Below are 19,015 nucleotides of genomic sequence, written 5' to 3'. Positions count from 1 at the left end.
GGTTCACTCCCCAGATGGCCCTGACTGCCAGGGCTTGGTCAGGCCAAAGCCAGGAGCCAGGAGCCAAGAGCCAGGAGCTTCTTCCAGGTCTTCCATATGGGTAAACAGGGGCCTATACACTTGGGCTATCCTCTGCTGCTTTTCCCAGGCCATTAGCAGGGAGCTGGACTGGAACTGGAGCAGCCAGGACATGAACCAGCGCCCACATGGGATGCCATCATTGGAGGCAGAGGCTTTTTACCTACTACATCACAATGTGGGCCCCTACAATGTTCTGCTTTATTTGTTTGCTTCTACCTGTCATTGATTTTAACTTTTTTTTCCTGATAACTTATACTCTTTGAAGGTGTGACTCAGTCTTTACATTCGTCTTTATAGTCATATTTTCATTCATTCCATAAACATATAAAGACAACTATTTATCTAACATTATGATGCATATTTTTTGCAGGTACAGAGATACAAAAATAGTTTCTGCCTTAGAGAAGACAACAAACTAGTTGTAGAGACAAAGAAAGAAACACAACAAACAGGTAGCAAACATAATGTGAGAGTCTTGGCAGAGTAGCCTGCAATGGCAGATATTTGATAAATGTTGGCTAACTATATGAACAAATAGCAACAAGCATCGTGGCACAGCAGGTTAAGCTGCTGCTTGGGATGCCTGCATCTCATACTGGAGTGCCAGCTTATGTCCTGACTCCTCTGCTTCTGATCCAGCTTCCTACTAATGTCTCCCGGAAGGCAGCAAACAGCCCAAGAGCTTGGTTCCCTGCCACCCGCTTGGGAGACCAGATGGAGTTCTGGATGCCTCTTTGAGACCACTTTTATCTCTTCAGTAGTTAATCATGGTTAACTTTTCACTAAGCAGACATTCTTTATATTAAATTTTCCCTGTTCAAATTCTTGTGAGTGTGTGTTTCCTTGAGTCCTCAGTGGATCTTGACTGACACACGAAGGAATAAAATGGCTCAAACATGAAAGGACTCAAAAGGAACTTTTGCCCAAAACACCATCGCATGACTGATGAAAAATAAAAACTGACAGGAATGAGACAAGTTAAAGACTAAATGAAGGGCCGGCGCCGCGGCTCACTAGGCTAATCCTCCGCCTAGCGGCGCCGGCACACCGGGTTCTAGTCCCGGTCGGGGCGCCGGATTCTGTCCTGGTTGCCCCTCTTCCAGGCCAGCCCTCTGCTGTGGCCAGGGAGTGCAGTGGAGGATGGCCCAAGTGCTTGGGCCCTGCACCCCATGGGAGACCAGGATAAGTACCTGGCTCCTGGCTCCTGCCATCGGATCAGCGCGGTGCGCCGGCCGCAGCGCGCCGGTCGCGGCGGCCATTGGAGGGTGAACCAACGGCAAAAGGAAGACCTTTCTCTCTGTCTCTCTCTCTCACTGTCCACTCTGCCTGTCAAAAAAAAAAAAAAAAAAAAAAAAAGACTAAATGAAGAAAATGTCCACATCAATCTCATCCATAATTATTATTTTATCAAATCACATTTCTTAGAAAACATCTTTTATCATCTTCAGTTTTTTTTAATACCCCATGTGGTAAACTATTAAAAACAAGACTGACACACATACAATGAAGATGTTGGCTGCATGTGACAGAGCAAGAAAGGCAAGAGAAGATCAGAAAATAAAGCAGCTTTAGCTAGCCTGGGTCAGATACCGGAGTCCAGTAAGAACTAAGACCTAGTACAGGGGACAGCTTGGGATTAGAAGCACAGACTGTGGGCCACACCGTCAGCGTTCAAATCTCAGCTCTGTTACTACCAAGTTGTGTGTACCTGGGCAATTTATCTAACTTCTTAGTCTCCTCACTTGTAAAATGCAAATAATAGTATCTACCTAAAGGGCTAACATTAAGACAATGTGCGTTTATAAATCTTAAAGCCCTGAGACAAGTAATCAATCCAAATTCTTTTTCTAATCTCCTCTCTACATCAACAGTCTCAACCATTCCTCCCCCCTCCCCCGACATTACATATTCTGATTTTTCAAAAGGTTTGGAGAGACCTAGTTTGCTCCAAAAACTACTGTCCTGTGCTTTCTCTATCCCCTTTTGCTTTCAACCCAGGCCTTGTTAGTATGAATATTAAGATGTAGAATGTTCTCCTACCTTAAAGGCTTACATTTCTTTGTAAGCATGTAGATGTGAGACCTGTTCAATCCAGAACAATGCAGCTGATACAGCAAACATATCTTGGTTGACTCACTTTGATGTCTTCCTTTTGGAATTGCTTTTCCCACTCCAGGTCATGGAAAACACTCATGGTCCAAGCATAGCCAACAGTTGAGAGGAAAAGCACAGTGGAGGGACTTGACTGGAGACAGTCATCCAGTGGCCTAAGATCTCCTCGTGTTGCCTCATTCCTGCCTTTATTGACTCTTGGAATTTTAGTCATTCCTTCAAAGTTGTGATCCTCAGTGTACTCAGAGAAATACCCATTTTTGTTTATATTAGCACAGAGTTCTACTGCTTAACCCAAAGAGCCCACATACATGCTATTAGAGTTGGTTATATCCTTTGTTTCTTCATCTGCAAAGTAGGGATCTCTAAGATCCCTTCTAGCTCCAACCTTCTGTAAGTTCTAGCGGCAAGTTAAGTCCCAGCAGATGTGTTCTCTATTTGCTCTGTAATTTTCCGTAACATCATCATTACCATGTAGCACTCATATGCCTTATTAAAAAATGTCAGAACTGAGAGAACCTTTGAAAGTTTTATATTTTGGTTATGAAAACCATAAGCCTGTCATTTGTCACTGTGATATTATGAAATAAACACTAGATATTCATCTTCATTTCCCAACATACAACTAAAATTTCTGGACTCTTCCAAGTGATGAGTGTCTGTCTCTATGCTAATGAGTTGATTGAAGGTTGGCTTCAGGATGCAGGCTGGGCACTTAGACCAAGGTCTGATTAGGTGGTTGGGACTTTCAGCCCTAGGCTCCTCCCCCATCCCCAAACCCTAGGGAGAGAGCCTAAAGGTTAAATTAGCTGATAATTCAATCAACCATGCTTGTGTGGTGAAGTCTCCATAAACACCCCAAAGGACTTCCAGATAGCTCAATGCACAGAGGTGCCTGAAGCCTGGTGCCTTCTCCCATACCTCATTACTCTATGCATATATCCACGTGTAGTAACATCCTTTTTCAAAAAACTAATTTATCAAGAAACTAATAAATGTGAGTTGCTTCTCTGAGTTCCATGTAGCAAATTAGTTGAACCCAAGGAAGAGGTCATAGGAACCCCAACCTAAAGCCAGCACAATCTGGACTTGCAACTGGCATCTGAATGAGGGGCAGTGACACGGGACTGAGCCCTCCACCCGCAGACTCTGAGGTTCCTTCCAGGTAGAGGATGACAGAACTAACCTGGTTACAGGATACCTGCTGGCGTCTAGGCAGCTTGGCTCGCTTGGTGGGTGGGGAAAAGCCCACACCTTAGATCACAGAAGCATTCCATGTTGATTGATGAGTAAGGACCCAGGAGAAACAGTCTGTTTATTCCTGTGTCCTCAGAGCCACTTAGTATGTCTCAGCAGTGTTATTTTGGTAACAGCGTTGCCACCCTCTCTTCTCTGGTGCTAAGCATAAACAACATGGACATTTCCAGGAATTGTCAACTTGGCACTTCTTCCAAGGAGTTTAGGTTTCTTTTAAGACGTTAACAAAATAAAGCCTAGGACTAAAACCTGCCCTAAACGTCTTCTCCTTTTCAATTAAAATGCACTGTTTGGGAAAGCACAATATACTCTTTAAAAAAAAAAAATCTGGGGAAAAATGTCCTGCAGAAAAGAATCATACACATCTACTCCTGGCTGCTCAAACAGAGAGACACGTATAAACACAGCTGCCTATTCAAATTAAGTAAAGCAAGCATTCCTGCAGCTAGCTACAACGGCAACCTACAAGTTTGAACTACACCCATAAAAAGAGAAAGCTACCTTGCTAAGCATTTGGTGAAACTATAAAGCCACAATACCAGAAAAGCTGGTTATTGGAACTGATGGCTTTAGGCAGCATGATTTACGAGCTGCAAAAGTGGGACTTGAGTCCAGCATCAGGAGCCAATACACTCACGAAAAGCCAAGAGGATGGAGTCCTCTTTATACTCTCTAGGTAGCGAGTCAGGTTGGGAGACATCCAGGGGCTCTGATCCTTGACCCCCATACAACCTTACCTTAATCCCTACCATCACCACAGGAGGGGGGAAAAGGAATGAGCCTTAGGTCAACAGGCATAGAAGAGCAGAAAATCCCATCGGTTTGTAGGGGGAAGACGCTGGGGAAGTGAGGGAAGGACCAAGAGGAAACAATAACGATGGACACCAGAGAAGCCACGCGTTATCAGAGTTATGGAGGAGAGAAAGTGAATTCTGAGAACATAGCTTTTACAGGATGTGCATTAGCAGGCTCTGGAGCCAAAGTGCCTGGATTCCAAATATGGCTGTGCTACTTTGTATGACCTGTGCAAGCTATTTAACCTCTCTGTGCCACACTACAACACCATGATACCTCCTGCCTCTTCAAGTGATAGGCACAGAACACTGCCTGGCACACAGTTAGTCCCTGATTAATAGCAGGATTAGTACTTCACTGATGTTCTTCTGAGGCTCTTTGTGAGGCACAGAAGAGACTGAAATTTTAATTACAAATGAAAACCACAGGCCAACAGTCTGACACCCCCACAGAAGGTCAGGGTAGGACAGTTCCACTCTTCCCTGGACCCATTCATCTCTCTCCTCCTGTCTTCCATCCTCAAGTCACCATCAGCTCACTGTGTATCTGACAGCCCCATCTAGCTCAATCCTCACTGACAGGTTCTGCCTCCATTTCAATACGACTTGATCTACAGAGCACAAAGTAGCCGGATGGAGAAGGGCTGCTGGTTTAATTCCAAACAATAGAATAGGAATTCACCACCTAATTCTAAACCCTAAAATTTTGTTCTTATGTATATCTAGCCTATATATCCCCCATTTTGCTCAAATGGATCTTAATGTTGGTAGTCACACCTATACAGGGTCTGAGATTCTGGAACATTCTTGAGCAACAATGTTCAAGAAATACAAGGAATAAAAATATTTACAAACTAATATCCTTCTGTGCTTTCATTTCCACCACCCCTCCTCCCTCTACCTGAAAACATGGGGACAATTCTTCAAACAAGTATACAACTTTGGGAGGTTGGTGTGCGGAGAGTAAGAAAAGCAGCCAGCTATCTAAATAGCTGGTTATATCTTAGAGTTTTCAATCCTGGCTGCACCTTAAAATAACCTAGTGAGGGACCTGTGCATGTGCCTGCACATGTCTTTGTTTTGCAGGCACACACATGGGCAAGTATGTCTTCAAGCCCTTTGTCCAGACCCAGACCCAGACCCCATCTCCAGATACTTCATAACAGAGTAGCCCAGGATAGAGCCTGGGCATCAATAGTTTGCTCCATTTTTCGTTTTTTGTCTTTTTGTTTTGTTTTGTTTTTTAAGTACCCCATTGGATTTCAATGCAGAGCCAGGATTGAGAAAACACTAAGCTAAATCAACCCTGATGGTCAACAGGGTGACTAATATAAGCCAAATGGTCCACACATCCACAGAAGAAGGGAAAACCAAAGTCAAAGTCAAGATTTCTAGGCCAAAAGAACTTACGAATCCTTTTACAAGAGTGAAATGGAGGCATCCCTGCTAGGGCAAGGCCTGTCACATGGTTTGCTATTCCTAGAAAGAGCTGCAGTTAGCTGCCAACAGATGCATCATTTCATCAGTCCCATAAATACTCGAAAAAAGTCTTCTGTTCTTCCTTTATGTCAGCCTTGCAGAAGGGGGAAATGTCTTCTAATAAGATGCAGTACTGAGTTATCGTAATTGCCTTTTAAGTGATTAAGATTAGCATTCATCAAAATGAAATATTTTACAAAAATCTCATCCCAGTGTATTTCTAAATATCTCTGAAAATTTCTCCCTTAAAATGAAAAAATATGTATTAGGATAATATTTTAAGCCTTTCTCAATTATTAACTTTACAGCATAATTCCATTTTAAGCCCAGTGGGGAATCCTAAATCAGGAGTGGGGAGGCCTGGATTCCAGTCCTGGCAATAAATCACATTAACTAGCTGTGTGATCATGGGTAAATTGACTTAATCTCCCTAGACCTCTTTTCCTTCCTTCTTTTCTTTCTTTGAGGCAGAAAGACACAGAAATAGACCGACAGACACAGAGAGATCTCCCATCCCCTGCTTTATTCTCCAAATGCCTGAAACAGCTCAGTTGGGCCAGGCCAAAGCCAGGAGGCAGGAACTCAACCTCACACACAGTGACAGGGACCCAGTAAGTGAACCATCACCTGTTGCCTCTCTGGGTGTGCATTAGCAGGAAACTGGAATTGGAAACTGAGCTGAGACTCAAACCCAGGCCCTAGAGTCTTTAAGCTAAATGCCCACCCCCACCCCAACCCATCTTCTCCAGAGGAAAATCAGATGATCCATGAGCCCCTCAAAGCTTCAAAATTCAACTATAACAGGTTACGGCTCCTTGCTGCTGACTTAGGTACATTAGCAAGTAAATCTGTTTCCAAATCAACAAAACTTGCAATTTTTAAAAATTCTACTAATAAATTTAACCATTTCCTGTCACTGTGCATAAACTGAAGGAGCAAAACCCACAAAGCCCTTGAGCAGGGCACTATCTGCTACATGAACCAGCACTACAGCCCGCCTGCCATCTTCACCTGCACCAGCCACCAATGGCTCCTCCCCCAAATACCTGCCACTCGGCTCAAGTGAGGAACTAAGAGGCAGCGGCAAAAAGCTCATGGCAAATTCAAGTTGTCTTTTTGTCCCATTTTCCATGAAATCTTTAAAGTCCCTTTGTATATGAAATGCATCTTTACGCTTTGCCATGTCCCTCACACTATTATTTCCTAGTTTTTTTCTTTATGTTGATTCTTTTTTTAAGATTTATTTTATTTATTTGAAAGGCAGAGTTACAGGGTTGGGGGCAGGGGAGGGATTTTTCACTCCCCAAATGGCCACAATGGCTGAGGCTGGGCCAGGACAAAGACAGGAGCCAGAAGCTTCATCTGGGTTTCCCATATAGCTGCAAGGTCCCAAGGACTTGGGCCATCTTCCACTGCTGTCCCAAGTGCATTAGCAGGGAGCTGGATCGGAAGTAGAACATCCAGGACTCAATCCAGCATTCACAAGGGATGCCAGAGTTGCAGGTGGTACCTTATCCTATCACGCCACAACACCCACCAGCCTCAACTCATTTTTTCCTAAATAGAATGTAATCTCACAAAGAACTTCATAAACAGAAAACCATAAATGGAAGAAACCTACTAAATTGAAAGAGAAAGAATGAAAAGAAAAAGCAATACAGCAAAACAACTAAATGCTAACTAAATACTGTTGCCCACAGAAAACTTTAACCATGAGGATCTCTTATGACTCTGATCAGAAATGAAACAGAAACGAAACGGAAATAACTTTCTCATCATGTGATTCAGTATTACTTAAAGATTATTTCATCCCACATCCACATATCATCTAAAATCATCTTAAGAACCCCCAAGGTCATGGCTGCATACACATCTCACACTCTGGAAAGTACAATAGATGGTGGGGTTGAGCCTATGTGGACATGGAATGAGATGGTCTCTGTTGAGGAAGGGATCTTATCTAGCCACTCTGTCACCTGTGGCTCCCAAGGTGTGTCCTCGGGGTCCCCTCTGTCTGAAACGCTTTCTCCATATTTCACCTGTTGCAGAAGTCCCCTCCCTGCTCTGCGGCTTCCCTGACCTCCCTCCCGACCACACACAGGTCTTCTTCATGCACTCAGCACCCCTACCTATGTTATTTCTCCATTTGCTAACTCTCTGACCCTACCCTTAGCCCTCTCCCCACTACAACACAGTCAGAGCAGGAGCTTGGCTCTGCTCACTGTCACATCACCAGCACCTAATGTCTACCTCATAGTCAACACTCAATAAACACTACCCGAGTGGACAGATGAATGTCTCAGCCTGTCTGGAGAATCCTTGTATGTAGCTGGTTCTCAGGAAATATCTGATAATTAGGCTACAATAATACAAAAGAAATCTCAGCTCCCTATAAACTCCTCCCTTACTAGAGGAGGGGTCTTGCTATGGATGCTTACCCACTTCTCTTGGCCATACAGGATGCCGGAGTAAACACTACTCAGCCATAGGTAAGTGCCTGGGTAGACCCAAACCAGATAAACTGAGATCAGGGGTAAACATTCCTAACACAGCAGGGTTAGTTACACAACATGACTGGAAGATCTTGGGAAAAGAATCCCAAGCTAGAAATCTCTCTAATAAACCTCTTACACTATCTAAAAGTCAGCCATTGCAGCTCAGTAACTTCAGATGCATCCAAATACCCATCTCAGAGCCAGGCTGCACCTCAGGAAAGTGGCTGATGTGGATCCACATGGTCACTTAAGGTCAGCTCCACAGAGACAGACCGAGCCCTGGAGCCACGAGTTGAGGGGAAACAAACTAGCCAGTCCTGTGCCTGTGCCAGTGAGGGCAGCCAGGGAGTTCAGGGCACAGGGTCGTGGGGAGAATCAGCCCTGGCTCAGGCAATGCTGAAGCAAGTGGCAGCCTAGGGACAGCCACTTCAGCAGGCTCAAGGGTTGAGATGCACCTGATGCCAATGCAGGAGGCACCGAGCTGCTTTCCCAGAGATCTGTTCCTCACTCCAGCCAGTGCCTAGGAATACACAAAGCAGAAATCTAGCTAAGGGAGGACAGAAACACCAAAACCAAAAAAAATCTCCCCAGCCTAGAGGAAGTCTAGGGTGCAAGGCGGGATTATCAGGCAGATTGTTCACAAAGGACCATGGCAGACAGCCAGTCACACAGTCAGGGCCAACACAGGGAAACAGGAGTCCCCTGGCCCAGGAGCCTCTCCCACCATGACTTGAGCTAAGTCCCATCACTTGGGGAGGCTGGGGCAGCCCAGATCCAGGTTAGCTGGGGCACCAGAGTGAGACTGTCAGTGCAGACAGGCGCAGGCTACCTTTACCCACAAACAGCGCTGTCCTCATTACCTAGCATGACCCAGGAGCCCAGAGAGGATTCCTTGCTGATCTAATGTCTACTCTGTGACCTTGGCCACAAAGGGACACACTGCGAAGTGTTCCTGCCACGGTGCCATTGTGGATTAAGTCATTTATGGTCAAAACTCTTTAGAAAGGCAGAGTCCTTATAAGGTGAGAAAAACACAAAACCAGCTATCCATTAACATCTAGACTTTTTTTTTCTTTTAACAAAGATTAGGAGACCAGTTACCTAGGTAGATTCAAAGAGAATCCAAAGCTTTAGGGTGGTTGATTGTTTTAATGTTTTGGGATTTGCTGTGAGTGACATTTAGAAGACTAAAGAAAAAGACAATTCGATTCTTTACTAAAAAATTACATCCTACACAAAAATAAAAAGTACTTGACTAGGATTACCCAAACAAAGACTCCGAAGCAGCTCAGAATTTACAAGTAAAACACAACAACAAACAATTAGGGGAAAATCAAGAATCTGCAAGACCAGAATACGAAAACAAAATCATTCATTTTTGAAGAGGAATATACCTCATGGCTAAGGAGAAGGCCATTCCTTCCCCTTTGTCTTCAAGGCCGCCCAAGACAAGAACACCAAATCCACACAATATATTAACAATTACAATCAAAATAAGCTGTTGGTAGTAGAGGTTATGTACATACATACACAAATAAGCACTCCATTTTCCTACAGACCAGTTCCTCAAAACTCAAAGTTGCCTTTAGAAACATTTAAATTAAAGCTTACAACAATTACTACCACATTGGAGAAGCACTCGGGGTCCCAGGAAGTAGGCCTATGAGTTTGTTTGTTTATAGGGATATAAAATTGGAAGGCTTTTCAACTCTGATACTCTTTCAAGATTAAAAAAAGCAAAAACTAGGTTTCCAGTTAATTAAGTCCTAATTTAATTTTAGAATTAGAATACTGTCATCAAATTAACTGCTTTAAACACTTCAAAAAAATTTGAAGGTCTTAAAAAAGAGAAGGTTGTTAACTAACAACTCCTTTAAAATATGCATGTTTTGGGGCCAGCACTGAGGTACAGCAGGCTGAGACAAAGGCATCCCATTTGAGTGCAGGTTCCAGTTCTGGCTGCTCCACTTTTAATCCAGCTCCCTGCTAATGCACTTGGAAAAACAACAGAAGATGGCCCAAGGACTTGCGGCCCTCACACCCATGTGAGAGACTCAGATGGGCTTCCAGGCTCCTGGCATCAGTCTGGCCCAGCCCTGGTAGGTGCTATCATCTGAGAAATGAACCAGAGGATGGAAAATCTACCTTTTTGAAACTCTGCATTTCAAATAAATAAATAAACTTTTTTAAATGTGTATATTATTTCTTCCATATTTCCCATACACATAAATTATAGATAGATAGATAGATAGATAGATAAATCTATATACCACTAGGATCTATGGTATACTGGATTTTCAGTAACATGGATTTTTTTAAGTGCTTTTTATGAGATGAAAAACCACAAAGTAAAGAGAATAAATGATAAACTCCAAATTCAAGCTTATCAGTGAGTCATGGATTAGAAGGAGAGGACTGGGAAGGAGCATCCAGGGGTTCTCAAAGGCAATTGTTATTTTTCTAAACCTGAGTGATGTGCAAAAAGGTGCTCACTGCGCCAGTACCGGCATATATTACTCATATTTTGTTATTTAAAATAGTCATTGCAAAAATAACTATTTTAAAAATGAGTTTATGTAATAATCATTGCAGAAGGTATACAGACATGTAAATCAAACCGCTTCAGAATATTTTTTTCTGTAGCTGTGTTAATAAGAACTAAAACACTTAAGAATTATTGATTAACCTTATCTTTCATTCGACAGAATTTTAAAAATCTGGAAAACCTTATTTTTCTAAACTTCTACACAGATACAGTCAATTTCTTCCTATGCATACTGTCTCATCCTGTTTGCTTTTTAAAAACCTATTTTTCCCTTAGCTTCTTTGTAACTTTCACCATTTGGTAACCTTACTCTCCGAAGGAATCCAAGGAAATGGAAATGGGGTCACACCTCTGTGAATGCCATAGAGCAGTACTATTTACATCACTCAAAATGACCATGCAATTAAGTTAAATTGCTAGTGAAAACCTTTCAACTCGCCCTTCTTATTTCCAACTAGGTGCCGCCAGGGAACCTCTAAGACAAATACCAGGAAAACACCAATAATTTGTTTTTATAAAATTTAAGAAGCATAAAGACGGAAAGCTAAAGCTCCCATCTGCTAGTTCATACTCCCTAAATGCCTGCAAAAGCCAGGACCTCAATCCCAGTCTCCCACATGGGAGGCTGGAACCCAATTACTTGGGCCATCACTGCTGTCTCCCAGGGCGTGCTTTAGAAAGAAGCTGGAATCAGCAGCCAAAGCCAGAAATTGAGCCCAAGAACTGTGATGTGGGGCGCAAGCATCTTACTGGCTAGGATTGAAAAATGTTTTAGTTTCTCCCCAATTCTGTTTTATTTTTTTCAATAAAGTAGTAAAAATGTCTTAGATTTGTTGGCTTGGTTTTGTTCAGCCATGTAGAGCGCTTAATGACAGTCCAGGCTGAGAGTTCCAGTTGTCCTCCAAGGTGAGCTATTTTCAATTTCAAAAAAGTCTAAGCATAAATTTACCTGGAATTTATCCAAGCTAAGGATGAAAATATTTTGTGATTTCATCAGGTTTTCTTAACTGGTCATCACATGTCAGATACTCAGACACACATCATTAACAAAAATGGAATTCATTAGGAGTACTTCATACATGTGGTCTGAAAAATCATTTAAAATACAGGGTCCATGGAGAAAAAAAAAATAAATGGTCTTTTATTACTAGAATTTTTTAACTAGTTGTTCTGGCATTTTTAAAACAGCAACAACAAAGTCTGGGGACTTAGAAAAAAATATTTTAAAATTTTTTTTGCCACTTCAGTCCTCTGCCCCTCAGTCTCGGAAAAAGTATAAACCCTGGAAATGTTAGGAGGGAACAAGTGCTTCGTATAACATCTTCTACCTGCTATAAGATAGGCTAATAGCACCAGAATGGCTTCTTTTTTTCCACAGCTTCCAATTCTCCTTAAAATCAAAACGAAACCCTCCCCTAGATGACCATCCCTACAAAAGGAAATCCTTCAGGTGCCTCAACAAAGTCAAACTTAAAAGAACACTTTAAATTGACAGCCTTTAGAAACCAACTAAGCGCATCTTCACAATCGCGCCTTGGGCCTTGCAGGGCGAGGGGGGACAGGTGCGGAGCTTGCCTTCCTAGAGACCGCACCGCCTCCACCACTGTGACCTTTCCCAGCTGCCAGCTCTGGCGCCCAACAAACCAGTTATCAGTAGGCCAAAGCCCGCTTTCCCATCTGCACTTTCCAAATGGCTCTCGATGCCAAGGGCTGGGCTGTGACCTGGCTCTCTGATGAGAACATGCCTCCTGAGTGGCTTGCCAAGTCTCCCTGGAAGCGTTTCTCAGCGTACTCTCTGAGTGCCCTCCTCAACCTCTCAGGCATGGTTCCTTCTTCCTTCCTTCCCTGGACCTCCTCATCCTGTCCCCCCAACATCCTGTCCCATCCGTGTCCCTTCAGTCCAAACTCCTGACTGCCATCCCCCACCCCTTGCACGCATCATCGACCTCTGCCCAGCCTAAAACTCCAACTTCAGTCTAGAGGGCACAGTTCCAACCTTTCAGGAGCTGGCGAGAAGAGACCTGTGGAGGCCTACCTGCAGGCAGCTCTGTTGCAGCTTCTTCCCTTGCCTTCTGCAGCTTCTCTCTCACCCAGGGGAACTCCTTCAGGGAATCCAGGAATGCATCAAAAGCTTTGGGACCCCTGGACGGCAGGATATCCAGCAGCAGCATTGTCTTCCGCAGGCCCGTGGCCTGAGCCTGGATTTCTTGAACGTGGTTTTCTGTCAAGATGCCTTCCTGGTACAGGTACTGAAGAACCAGTCCCTCCACCAGAACCTCTGCACCCAGCTCCAGGCGATGTGAGCGGAGCACCTGTTTGTCTCTGGCCTCCATTGCTCCCTGAGAAGACACAAAATCCTGGCTCAAATCACAGAAATGCCTAAGCGCCCCTCAAGATAATGTCAATGCACCAGATACATCGCGGGCCCTAGCACGGGGCCAGGCTATGGTATTTCACACACGATTGGTAAGCCCAGCTAAGTTCATTTCCAAGTTTCCAAATGACACTAAAAATGAATTTTTATTTTATTTTATGTATTTATTTATTTATTTATTTTGCTTTTCACACAGTGTGGTCAAAGTTCAATTCCTTGTTCAATAAGGATGTGGACAGCAGTGGGTCTGACACTTTGCTTAAGAAGCAATTTTTATCTGAGGATTATAGAGGAACATTCCGTTTTAACGCCCTGGAGTAGAAACATGGTTTTATTTCCACATGGACTTCATCGGAGATACCAGCCACCACTGCTAGAGAAACTAACAGACCTCAGCAATGGCAGTGGGGGGCCAGAATGCATTGAAGGATTTTTTCCAAGAGAAAAACCCTCCACACCATCACCACCTTCAAGAAAAGTACTTCTAAACTGTTTGTGCGCAGTCGACCACACGACCACACTACATACACGCAGAGCGTAATCCTTCTAAGAATTCAGGACCACTGTCACAGCTCTGCGGTGGGTATGGGACATCGGCATGGGGCATTTAATGGTTTCTTTCTTTTTTTTTTTTTTTTCTTAAAACAAAAAGCCCACACCGCCGCCCAGTAAGCTGTGGGACTGCTGCAAGCACAGGAGGGTTAAGGGGCACGGAGGGGATTCAGACGCGCGACACCCGGCTCCCCTCGCCGCCCTCTGCGAGGGCTGGGCCGTGGCAGGTGGAGGAGGGGGTGTCCACGTTTGGCTGAGAACATCCCTTCGGAACTTCGCTTTAATTCCCTGCCTTGGCGGCTGAATCCCTTGACGGATTACAAACAGGAAGAACCGCCAGAGATTTTCAAAGCAACTTCACCCGCCAAACAGGGAGTGCTGGGAACTCTCGTCAGAGCCCCCTGAGGGGACAGCGGACCCCCAGCACCGCCGCCCCTACCCCAACCCTGGCCCGGTTCTGAAGCCCGGTAACCAAGCTAGCGGGGGGCGAGAGGGCCACACAGGGCTCGGGTCAGAACGCCACAGCGCGGGGCTTTCGAGAAAAGATGGATTCCTCTTACTTACGTCTGCAACCACGTTTCTAAAAAAAAAAAAAACTACAACCGGAATCCAGACTGTCAGGGAACCTCTACCATAAGCACCATCTTTGTTGAAGGCGGAAGCCCGAAACAGGAAGTGACGTCGCCATCTTTGTTGAGGGCAAACACAGGAAGTGGAAGTACTGTCGCCATTTTTATAGGCGGTCCAGGGGTCAGGTTGACGCTTTGTCCGCCATGTTTGCTGTGGGAAAACAATAAAACCGCCTGAAGGTGAAAAATTGTGGTATTACTTGGAGGGCTACCTAAGCGAAGGAGTAAAGATATTGTTGCTTTTTGATAGAGTAACTCCACCACGCCCTGCACACAACTGATATACTAGACAGGCAGTTCAAAAGTTACCCTAGAGCAAAGCCTTTTCTGACCACTGTTATTTAAAATGGCAGTGCACCTGTGTTCCTCTCTTGCGCTCCCATTCCGTTTACCTGTTTATTTTTATCTAGAGCATGTTACATCCACTCATAAGCTAAAACAAAATGTTACAAAAACTAGTGACGGTCACACATGAATTTTATTGAAAATGAGAAGCAAATGAAAGGCAGGTAACCGAGCAGGACCGTCCACCCATAGGAACCCACACTCCTTACCAGAGGGCAGCCCCCAACAGTGGGTTACATAGCTTTTTATAGTATTCTGTCCACTAGGGCTCACAATTTCAACCGGACCCCTGGTATGCAGTGAACAATAAAGAGGAAAACCAGAATATGGTTGTAAGGTAACAGTTAACAACAACAAACCCAATAACAGATCCAAGATATGGTTGTAAAATAACAGTGAAGGACACATTTTGGCCAACCTAGTTCCTGGGAATTTGGGCCCACATAGTTTCACAAGATCCACCCTTAGCCGTTACCAAACAAAGCTAATATGTACAGAAGCAAGAGGTCTGCAATTAGCTTTTAGCCATACTCAATCCATTTTATTCTGATTCTTCAAGCACATCACTGTTTTACCAAAACCTTTGCTTACTCATTTGTTTACCAGCTGTTTCCACCTGAGTGCAGGATCATCTCTACGTCCACAGTATTCCTGCCTGCAGAGTTTACAAGTCAGTGCCCCTGGGCTTCCAGGCTACTCCAGAGAGAAAGGGGTTTGTCATGGGGCATTGGGGACATTTGGAATCACGGGGTAAGCTGTTAAAAGGGCTGATCACCAAAGGGTGACCCCTACACAACACTGCCAAACTGACTTCTGGCCACACTCACCAATAGAGTCTTGAAATCACCAACTAGAGGGAGGGACATCAGATGAAGCTGATTCTACTGTGTCTACCACATCTTTACTTTGGGAAGCAAGACCAAATACCTGACCCAATACAGAGATGGAAGAGTAGCAAATTGAGTCTTTCCTCAAATTCTTTTGTGAAACAAGGCATATGGTCAATAAAGTATTCATTGATTCATTTTTACATCAACCGGAGAATGCAAGTATGTGCAGAAAGTCATGCACCTGCTCAAAATGGATTGGCAGTAACAGAAAAAAAATCTTTCAAATATAATTTCTCCAAAGGAATTCACAACCAGCACCTCTGAAGGAAGATGAATATATTCTTATAAGAAAATCAGTGGAGGGGAATTCTGAACCTTCCTTCTGAAAACCTGATAATTATGTCCAGTTTACAGCGTTACTATGCTAGTATATAATTTTACTATACCAGTAAAGTGTTTTTATATATGCGCCTAATATTATTGTTATTATTTTACATGTGTAGAGACTGTGGAATCAGAATGGCCAATTGTCTTAGCCAAAGTCTGAGTTAATACAAAGCAAAACCTGAATTCTAATCAAGATTCTGATTTCATGCTCTTTCCAGTATATAACACAGTCCCATAAAGATTCTGTTGTTCTGGTGACAGCCAAAATATTATTGGTAAATAGTCCTGTTGCCACTTCCCACTCCTGATAGTCGAGTTTCAGGTACTCTGTACTCTTGTCCACTTCCTCTTTTGCTCTACGGTTTGGTTTGGATACAGTTGGTTCCCCCTGGGGTTTCACATATTGTAGGCTTGGACCACAGTATGGTGATGTGAGAGCTGCTGGGGCCTTTAAGAAGAGGCTACTGCAGTGCTGGCATCCCATATGGGTGCCAGTTCAAGTCCTGGCTGCTCCACTTCTGATCCAGCTCTCTGCTGTGGCCTGGGAAAGCAGTAGAAGATGACCCAAGTCCTTGGGCCCCTGCACCCATGTGGGAGGTCCGGAGGAAGTTCCTGGCTCCTGGCTTCAGACCCACGCAGCTCTGGCTGTTGCAGCCAATTGGGGAGTGAACCAGCAGATGGAAGACCTCTCTCTCTATCTGCCTCTCCTTCTCTTTCTGTGTAACTCTGACTTTCAAATAAATAAATCTTTAAAAAACAAAAAAGATGAGGCTAGTGGGAGGTCTTTGGGTGATTGGGGGGCCTTGCTGTCAAAGGATGATGATAGTTTGAGGATCCTATTTGTTCTTTAAAGAGAAGTTTGTTATAAAACCACCCAACTCTTTAACTTCCTGTTTTTGAAATGTGATTTCTTTCTCCCACACACGCCCTTGCCCATGTGATGTCATCTACCATGAAGCATCACCAGACCTGTGCTGATACTGATGCCAATGTCATGCCTTTGAATCTCCAGAACTGTGAGCTAAATAAACCTTTTTTCTTTAGGTATTTTGTTATAGTAACAAAAAAAGGACAAATGCACTCTAAAATTGGTGTTCTTTCCTTTTCCCTGCTTGGACAAGTAGCAGCAGCATTCTCTGTCTTCATCCAGGTGAAGTGTAGCCCTCAGGCAACACTGCCAATAGCGGAGGATTACTTACTTTTTGGCAAGGAAAACAAAATATATTTTTTTCCAACTTTAAAGCTTTGACAATCTTTAAACAGAAAAGTTGAAACAAATAGCACAGTTAACACCCGTTGAATACACATCTTGAGCACTTACCCTATCTGGAAAGACTTTAGATCTGGGAACTCAAGGGTGAGCCTTGATTATGACGTCCAGGAACAGGTGGAGAACCAAGAGCAAGACCCTTGAGGGTCACAGAAGTGAAGCAAAGAGGGCAAGAACAGCACACAAAAAGTGAGCTTATCGGCAGGCATCCTTATGGTAAATAACCTGAGTGGCTGGCCTTTAAGGTTCTGACTTATCCATAGACAAAGACCACCACCATTAAATTCCTCTTCCTGTGGCAAAGTTAGATGTGTCCATACTGCCTACTAAGTGACCAGGGTGACTCTCAGACTGTCTAGCTACCTGTCATTAACCAGTGGAAGAAGTGGCCACCACCCCACCTAAACACACAGTGATACTTTGGAGCAGTATATCAAAGTATGGTTTGGGGGCTGGTATATACATATGATATACACACAGTATATCATATATAAACACACAGTATATTGGAGCGGTATATCAAAGTGTGGTTTGGGGGCTGGTGCTGTGCTGCAGTGGGTTAAGCTGCTGTCTACAGCACTAGCATCCCATATGGGCACCAATTCGAGTACCAGCTGCTCTACTTCCGGTTCAACTCCCTGCTAACACACCTGGGAAAGCAGCGGAGGATGGTCTAAGTGCTCGGTCCCCTGCACACATGTGTGTAGCTCCTGGCTTCAGCCTGGCCCAGTCCCAGCCATTGCAGCCATTTAGGGAGTGAACCAACAAAAGATTCTCTCTCTGTCTGTCTCTCTCTCTGTAACTCTGTACTCTGCCTTTCAAATAAATAAAATAAATCTTAAAAAAAAAAAAAAAAAAAGTCCGGGGCCAGCGCTGTGACGTAGTGGGTAAAGTTGCCACCTGCAGTGCCAGTATCCTATATGGGTACTGGTTCAAGTCCTGGCTGCTCCATTTCTGATCCAGCTCTCTGCTATGGCCTGGGAAAGCAGTGGAAGATGACCCAAGCCCTTAGGCCCCTGCACCTGTGTGGGAGACCCAGAAGAAGCTCCTGGCTCCTGGCTTCGGATCAGCTCAGCACTGGCCATTTTGGCCATTTGGGGAGTAAACCAGCAGATGGAAGACACCTCTCTCTCTCTCTCTCTCTCTCTCTCTCTCTCTCTCTACTTCTCTGTAACTCTTTCAAGTAAAATAAATTAAAATCTTAAAAAAAAAAGTCCAGCTTGGCTTCTATAAAGATCTAAGACCAGAGGTTCTCTGAAGAACCCAGCACAGAGGAGGATCACCACCACAGGTGGTCACGCCTCCACGCTTGCCAGTTCCTCTGTGTAGGCTGGAATTGTGCCTTAAGAGGATTAAGCACCTGTTCCCAGTGGTAACAAATCCATTTCAGGAAGTACAGATATGTTCCTTTTTCTCTGTCCCCTGGTATGTTTACTTGTGTCAAGATATACTCATTGTGAGTTTGCAAAAGAAAGAGTCAAAAAGAACAAAGGTACTATTTTTCTGTCTCATTTTGTCTTTGGTTTTGCAGCCCTCAAAAAAAAAAATCAAAGCACTTGGATATTTTTGGTTCTTTCTTCCTGTTTCATAGATGTGGAAATTCAGCCATGGAGAAAAACAGGTTCTTTTCAAGCGCACGTAAGACACTGACAAAAATAGATCATGAATCAGGTCACAAAGAAATTTCAATAAATCCCCAAACATCAGTAGGATATGAACTACGTGTTCTGCCATCATACAGTAAAACTCAAAACTTCTGTAAGTCCCATAACTTTGGAAACTAAATAAGACAACGCTTAAAGTCTTAAGTTAAAAAGAAACCACAGTTAACAGAACGTAGAAAGAAAACTTTACAGTAGAGACCT

At 43.8% G+C, this 19,015-nt stretch overlaps 1 protein-coding gene across 5 annotated transcripts in view; it reads right to left on the bottom strand.

The window, feature by feature from the left end:
* CRADD (CARD and death domain containing adaptor protein) overlaps window positions 1-19,015 on the bottom strand; it is a 257,003-nt gene that overhangs the window by 206,670 nt on the left and 31,318 nt on the right. For all 5 annotated transcript variants that reach the window (XM_089308753.1, XM_002711202.5, XM_089308752.1 and 2 more), the window contains exons 3-4: window positions 14,254-14,469; window positions 12,799-13,102 (exon numbers count right to left, since the gene is read on the bottom strand). In XM_089308753.1, the coding sequence (XP_089164879.1) occupies window positions 12,799-13,096 (298 nt within the window). In that variant the 5' untranslated portion in view covers window positions 13,097-13,102; window positions 14,254-14,469. The remainder of the gene's footprint in view (window positions 1-12,798; window positions 13,103-14,253; window positions 14,470-19,015) is intronic.

Source organism: Oryctolagus cuniculus, chromosome 11 (genome assembly GCF_051225735.1).
Source record: "Oryctolagus cuniculus isolate XC-2025 breed Fujian yellow rabbit chromosome 11, ASM5122573v1, whole genome shotgun sequence".
Taxonomy (NCBI): Eukaryota; Metazoa; Chordata; class Mammalia; order Lagomorpha; family Leporidae; genus Oryctolagus; species Oryctolagus cuniculus.
This window is presented reverse-complemented; position numbering and strand designations above follow the sequence as displayed.